The sequence below is a fragment of the Canis lupus genome, chromosome 2 (genome assembly GCF_011100685.1).
Source record: "Canis lupus familiaris isolate Mischka breed German Shepherd chromosome 2, alternate assembly UU_Cfam_GSD_1.0, whole genome shotgun sequence".
NCBI lineage: Eukaryota > Metazoa > Chordata > Mammalia > Carnivora > Canidae > Canis > Canis lupus.
Window position 1 is genome coordinate 57,063,889 of NC_049223.1, and position 6,610 is coordinate 57,070,498.

General features: G+C 48.6%; 1 protein-coding gene across 5 annotated transcripts; it reads left to right on the forward strand.

The window, feature by feature from the left end:
* The first annotated feature begins 886 nt into the window (after positions 1–886).
* On the forward strand, positions 887–2,588 carry LOC119875866. Of its 5 annotated transcripts, XM_038530873.1 has the most exons (4): positions 887–1,063; positions 1,140–1,242; positions 1,462–1,572; positions 1,713–2,588. In XM_038530873.1, exons 2-4 carry the CDS (start codon positions 1,240–1,242, stop codon positions 2,214–2,216), a joined length of 618 nt encoding a protein of 205 aa, XP_038386801.1. In that variant the 5' UTR covers positions 887–1,063; positions 1,140–1,239; the 3' UTR covers positions 2,217–2,588. The 5 variants fall into 5 exon arrangements, with proteins under 5 accessions (XP_038386801.1, XP_038386800.1, XP_038386803.1 ...); XM_038530872.1 differs by having other exon boundaries at positions 887–1,242; XM_038530875.1 differs by having other exon boundaries at positions 887–1,242; positions 1,737–2,588.
* The last annotated feature ends 4,022 nt before the right edge of the window (positions 2,589–6,610 follow it).

Genomic DNA, 6,610 nt, shown 5'->3' on the forward strand with positions numbered 1-6,610 from the left:
AAGACATAATAACAACTATAATCCGGAGAGTACATTTTTATGACGAGAGAAACATTTACAATTTTAGGACTGCAGCCCTAGCAACAGGGAGCAAATTTACTCATGAGAAACTAATGAAGGACCCAGCGTTGATTGAACCTGACATTTTTAAGTGACATGTGGGAGGGATACTTGCATCTAAAAGGGAATCTGGAGGACTGCCTATATCTCTTTCTCAATGACTTTCATCACTGAAGTTCCCAAAATCTGTGCACAAGGCACCAAAACAACAATGTACCTTTAGAAAAAAAAAATGGGGGCCTTCTCTGCCTCAGGTACTGTGGTAGGCACTTGGGTGGACACAGACAGTAGATAGGAAACAAATACATAAAGTGCACTGTTCTACAATTATTATTTCAAGTTCCCAAAATGATGCCAACCAGCTCACAAAATTTCCTTGGACTTTCACATCAGCTTGCCTTGTCCGAGCTGGCTCAGGCACAACATGACATGAGAAACGAGGCAAGAATAATGTGGACAGCACAGAGGAAATGAGGCAAGAATGATGTGGATAGCACAAGGGCACAATTCGTATTGTGAATCTCATGGACAGGATGTGGGATGTGGACAGGGAGAAACCCAGGTGGTCGACATAAGCACAAGTGGAATAAAGAAGTCTATCATGGAACACTGGGATGGGGGGGCTTGAGGTGGAGGGGAATCATTTTGTTTCCATAAGTTAAATTTGAGATGTCCATTAGACACAGAAGTGAAAAGACAACACCGAAGGTTCAACCAGGAGTGGACTCAGGTAGGGGATCCCAGGCAGTGAGGTCACTTCTTTGACAACAGAGTCCATCAGAACTTGGAACCCCTGCAACCAGACACCCACATTCTAGTGCAGCCCCACATCAGGCTCACTTGGCTGGAGACATCCGCTAGTGAAAGATGTTCTCTTGCTGCCTGCCAACTTCCCAGGGCTCTGGCTTCCAGAAAGCCCAGGGATGCGGCTCTTTCACATGCTGTAGACTGGTACCACCGTCACACCCCACACCTCAGGGCGTTTGCCAGGAGGTGCCCTAAGGTAATATAGAGCAGCCCAGGCCAGGCCAGGCCACCTGTGCCAGCCATCCTGGGTAGCCACATCCCCTCCTCTTCAGTTTCAGAGGACCAGGGATGTGTGGGCAGGTCCCACCTATGCTGGAGGAGGTTGCTGGGCAGCAGGTTTCCCGGTGATCCCTGCATGGTCACACTGATATCATGGTGAGGAGGGTGGAAAGACGTTTCCTGAGGTGCCTCTTACCCATCCCAGAGTTAACCCAAGGTCCTAGAGCTGCATCCCTTTTCTCTTCTTTGGGGAGATGTGTGCCGAGTGTGCTGTAGTTTGTCTGGAATGGAGTCAGCTGGGTGTGGCGGCCCAGCCAAAGCAGCCAGACTGGGCAATGAGGCCTCCTGCCTGGCTGCCAGACACTGTCATTACAGAGCTCCACACAGGTGATGGGGCAGGAGTGCGAGGAAGAGAACCTCTGCTCCACCTCCTTGAGGAACGGGATAGTGCCCTGCACAGCTAAAAGAGGCCAGCGCGGACTCGAGGTGAGTGAAGGGCCTGAGGTGATTGAGCTGGGCAGGGCTGCTGAAGTTGAGTGCCTGGCTCGAGCCAAGAGGCCAGTTGCTGAGTCCAAGCCAATGCAGGTGATGGTAACATCTCTGACTCACTGTTCCGACTTGAATAGCTATCTGCACCCTTGGCAACCCAGGAGGAAGAGCTCACCATGGTGCAGGCTATCGGGGTTCCCAACATGCTGGAGCAGCCACCTGCTTCAGTGGAGCACTCAGCTTCGGCCCTTGAGCAACACCCTGAATCACATCAAGAAGCCACCCCAGCTACTATTGTGGAGCGTACTGAAGCTTCAGGTCCTGAGTTGATCAAGCCAGTCAAGGCTACTGCAGCTGGGTGCTTGACCCAATCCGAGCTGCTAGCTGCTGAGTCCAAGCCAATGCATGAGGCAGTCACATCTCTGATTCAGCATCCCAACAAGGAGGACCTACCTGCAACCTTGGCCACCCTGGAGGTAGATCACGTCCCGGCGCATGCAATCGGGTTCCCTCACATGCTGCAGCAGCCACCTGTCTCAGGGGACCAACTAGCTTCCGCTCCTGAGCAAGATCCCAAACCACCTCAAGAGCCCACCGCAGCTCCTACCACGGGGCCTGCTGAAGCTTCAGGGCCAGAATGATTGAGCCAGTCAATGCTGCTGGAGTTGAGTGCTTGCCAGGGGCCGAGATGGCACCTGTTGAGTCGAAGCCACTGCAGGTGTTGGTCACACCTCTGATTCACTGTCCCCACCTGGAGGTGCTGCCTGCACCCCTGGCTGCTCCAAAACGTGGGGCAGGCCTCAGTGCCCGCCCTCAAGTTCATCGAAGGGCCGGTGCATCCACCTCCCTTACTGGATCAGCCAGCCTCTGCCACCGAGCAGCAGCTCATCACGGCTGCAGCCCAACAGAGGCTTCCCCTCCCCTCTCATTGCACTGTGTCTAATTTTTGTTGTGGTTGTCATCAACCTCTATAATTCCTTCATGCATTTTGTTTGTAATAAAGGATGTTAACTTCAGACAAAAACTAACTCTGATGCTTTTAAATTACACATCGTGGTACTTTAGGTCCATTGCCAGTGTTGCTCAGGCGAGACCAGAAGGTACATGGGCCACATTTCTACCACAGGGACAACCGACGACTGACCATTCCTCCCTGCTGTCCCTGAAGCCACTGCCTTTCTATTTCTGCTGCCTTTCCTCCTCTGGGACGTGCATGTGCCTGGCGTCCTCGGTGTGGCCTCCTGTCTCTGCCGGAGACACGAGAGCAACTCAGCTTTCTCCCAGTAGTTAAGAAACATATCATTTTTATTTCAAAGCCATATTCCTGAGTGAACAAAGATCATGTGAAGCCCCCAAATGAAACATTTCCATTATCCAGGATAGGGTTCCCTCAATGTCAAGTGTCAGGTAATAAAGTAAATGGTTCCTTAAGGTTTCAGACAGATGGTATTACTTAATTAAATGAGGATTCCAACAGAAAGAAAAGAGGACATTTACCTTCTACTACCAAGGAATAACTGCCCGTTGTATGTGGTTCGGTCCTCCAGGCCTGAAACTGGTAACTGATAACGATACACACGCGCCTGTTTTCATCGCCACAGGTTTCATGATAGCCAACGAGACATGCTAAGGGAGTCGAATCAGAAAAGAAAATCAGAAAAATCAGAAAAATAAGAAAATCAGAAAAAAAAAGAGAAATGGGAGACGAATCAGAAAGAGAAAAGACAAATACCACATGGCATTTGCTTTTTTTAATAATAAATTAATTTTTTATTGGTGTTCAATTTGCCAACATACAATGTCGAGGTGTTGAACGGTTTTTATTGATTTTAGGGGGGGATCTCTCTATTTCCTGAATCTGAATGCCTGTTTCCCTTCCCAGATTAGGAAAGTTTTCAGCTAGAATTTGTTCAAATACATATTCTGGCCCTCTGTCCCTTTCGGCACCCTCGGGAACACCAATTAAACGTTGGTTTTTCTTCCTCAGGCTGTCGTTTATTTCCCTTAATCTATCTTCATGGTCTTTTAATTGTTTGTCTCTTTTTTCCTCAGTTTCCCTCTTTGCTATCAACTTGTCTTCTATGTCACTCACTCGTTCTTCCACCTCGTTAACCCTCGTCGTTAGGACTTCTAGTTTGGATTGCATCTCATTCAATTGATTTTTAATTTCTGCCTGATTAGCTCTAAATTCTGCAGTCATGAAGTCTCTTGAGTCCTTTATGCTTTTTTCTAGAGCCACCAATAGCTGTATAATAGTGCTTCTGAATTGGCTTTCTGACATTGAATTGTAATCCAGATTTTGTAACTCTGTGGGAGAGAGGACTGTTTCTGATTCTTTCTTTTGAGGTGAGGTTTTCCTTCTAGTCATTTTGCTCAGTGTAGAGTGGCCAAATGCAAGTTGTATTGGGAAAAGGAGAAAAAGAGAGGAGAGAAAGAAGGAAAGAAAAGAGAAAGAGAAAAAAAAGGAAGAAGAAAAAAAAACGAAAAAAAAAAGAAAAAGAGAAAGAAAAAGAAAGAAAGGAGAAAAAAGGGGGGTTGGGGAAGGAAACAAATCAAAAAGCAAAAAAAAAAAAAAAAAGAACCACGGGGGAGTATCTTCTGATTCTGTGTACTTTTAAGTCCCTTGGCTTCCCCTGGAAGTTGTCAATCAGTCTAGCTGGTCTTCTGGGGGAGGGGCCTGCTGTGCTGATTTTCAGGTGTTAGCAGTTGGGGGAGCTGCTGTGCCCCCTGCCTGGTGCAGGGCTCAGTGGGGGTTGTTTACCCCGTGAGGCCCCAGGAGCAACAGCCCTAGTGGCGGGGCCACTCTGGAAACCTGGATTCAGCTCCGGCAGGAACTCCGGAGGTCTCCGTCTGCAGGGCCTGGAGGCTCCCGGGCGGGGCCGCTGATCTGCTCAGCTGGGGCAGGGGCGTCCTTGCTGTCCTGGGCCCTCCAGGCCTCTGCCTGTCCCCGGGGAGGCCGGATCCTGGGCTGTGTCCCGGCGCCCTGTGCTCCGGAGCCTGCGCTGTTGGATTCGCGCTCCCGGGCCGCGCAGCCCCCTCCGCGGAGCCGCCGCCCGAGCACCCCCGAGCTGCTCCTGGAACCGCGCAGCACCCTCCGCACGGAGCCTCTTCCTCTGCCCGAGCCCCTCCGAGCTGCTCCGGGTCCCGCCGGGTCCCGCCGTGCGCGCTGCAGCCCTTAGGGAGCTCGGCGCACTCTCCTGGGCGCGCAGTTGCTCTGTTACAGTCCCGGGGAGCCCGAGGGCATCCCCGCCCTCCTGGGTCCTGCTCCAACTCCCTGCGAGCCCCTTTCTGCCCGGGAAGGTAGGTGCAGCTCCTGCTTCTCCGGGACGGGGCTCTCCTGTCCTGGGGACACTCGCCCCGGCCTCAGCCCGGCTCCTCGCGGGGCCCCTCCCCCTTGGATGCCTTTGTTTCTTTACTTCTTTTTTCCCCGTCTTCCTACCTTGATAGAAGCGCAAACTCTTCTCACTGTAGCATTCCAGGTGTTCTCTCTTTAATTCTCAGGCCGAATTCATAGATTTTCAGGATAATTTGAAGGTTTTCTAGGTAATTTGGTGGAGACAGGTGATTTGGGGACCCTACTCTTCCGCCATCTTGCCCCTCCTCCTTGCCAACATACAGAATAATACCCAGTGCTCATTCTGTCAAGTGCAAATGATATATCTGATAAAGGGGTAGTATCCAAAATCTATAAAGAACTTATCAAGCTCAACACTGAAAAACCATCCAGTTAAGAAATGGGCTGAAGACATGGATAACCACTTTTCCAAAGAAGACACCCACATGACTAAAAGACTAGACGCATCATTAGGGAAATGCAAATCAAATCCATGATGAGCTATCACCTCATACCTGTCAGAATGGCTTAAATTAACAATACAGGAGACAGCAGATGTTGGTAAGGATGTAGAGAAAGGGGAACCCTCTTACAGCATTGGTGGGAAGGCAAAACAGTGCAGCTACTCTGGAAAAGAGTATGAAGATGCCTCAAAAAGTCAAAAATAGAGGGGCTCCTGGGTGGCTCAGTTAGTTAAGCTCAACTCTTGATATTGGCTCAGGTCACCACAATCTCATAGGTATGGGACTAAGCCTCACGTTGGGCTCCATGCTCAGCATGGAGGCTACTTGAGATTGTCTATTATTCTCTGCCTCTGCTCTCCCACCCTGCTTACCGCCCCACTCAATATAAATAAAATCTTTGGAAAAAATATTAAAAGTAGAAAAGTAGTAGTTAAAAGTAAAACTTCCCCACAGCCATTGTACTACTATGTAATGACACTGAATCGGCAAGCACCCCAATGTTTACAGCAGCATTATCAACAATAGCCAAACTATGGAAAGAGCTTAAGTGTCCATCGACTGATGAATGAAGAAAGAAGATGTGCATAGATACACAATACAATACTCAGCCATTAGAAACTATGAAACCCTGCTATTTGCACTGATGGAGATAGAGCTAGAATGTATTATGCTCCGTGAAATAAGTCAGAGAAAGACAAATACCACACAATTTCACTCATATGTGGAATTTAGGAAACAAAACAGATGATCAGATGAGAAGAGAGAGGGAGGGAAACAACAAAAGCCTCTTAACAACAGATAAAAAACACAGTGGATGGAGGGACTTGGGTGTCAGATGGACTAACTGGGTGATGGGTATTGAGGAGGGCACTTGTTCTGATGAGCACCAGGTGTCATACGTATGTGATGAATCACTGCATTCTACTCCTGAAACCATAATTACTCTCTACATTAACTAACTAGAATGTAAATAAAAATTTGAAAAAGACCCTAAAATACCTTTTAACAGGACTAAACAGCATATATTACAGATGTCCACGAGGTGTCCAATCACAACTATATGAGGCACAGCAACATAAGCCAGCATCTCAAACCATGCTCTCCAACATACTTTCCCAATTGGCATTTCTTCTTCTTTCCTGGAATAACAAATGCTTAAGGAAATGGTTGGGGTTGGGGGCGCCACGTGCTGACAAACTCTCTTTGGATTTTTAGCTTCCATCATACTTTCAAATAC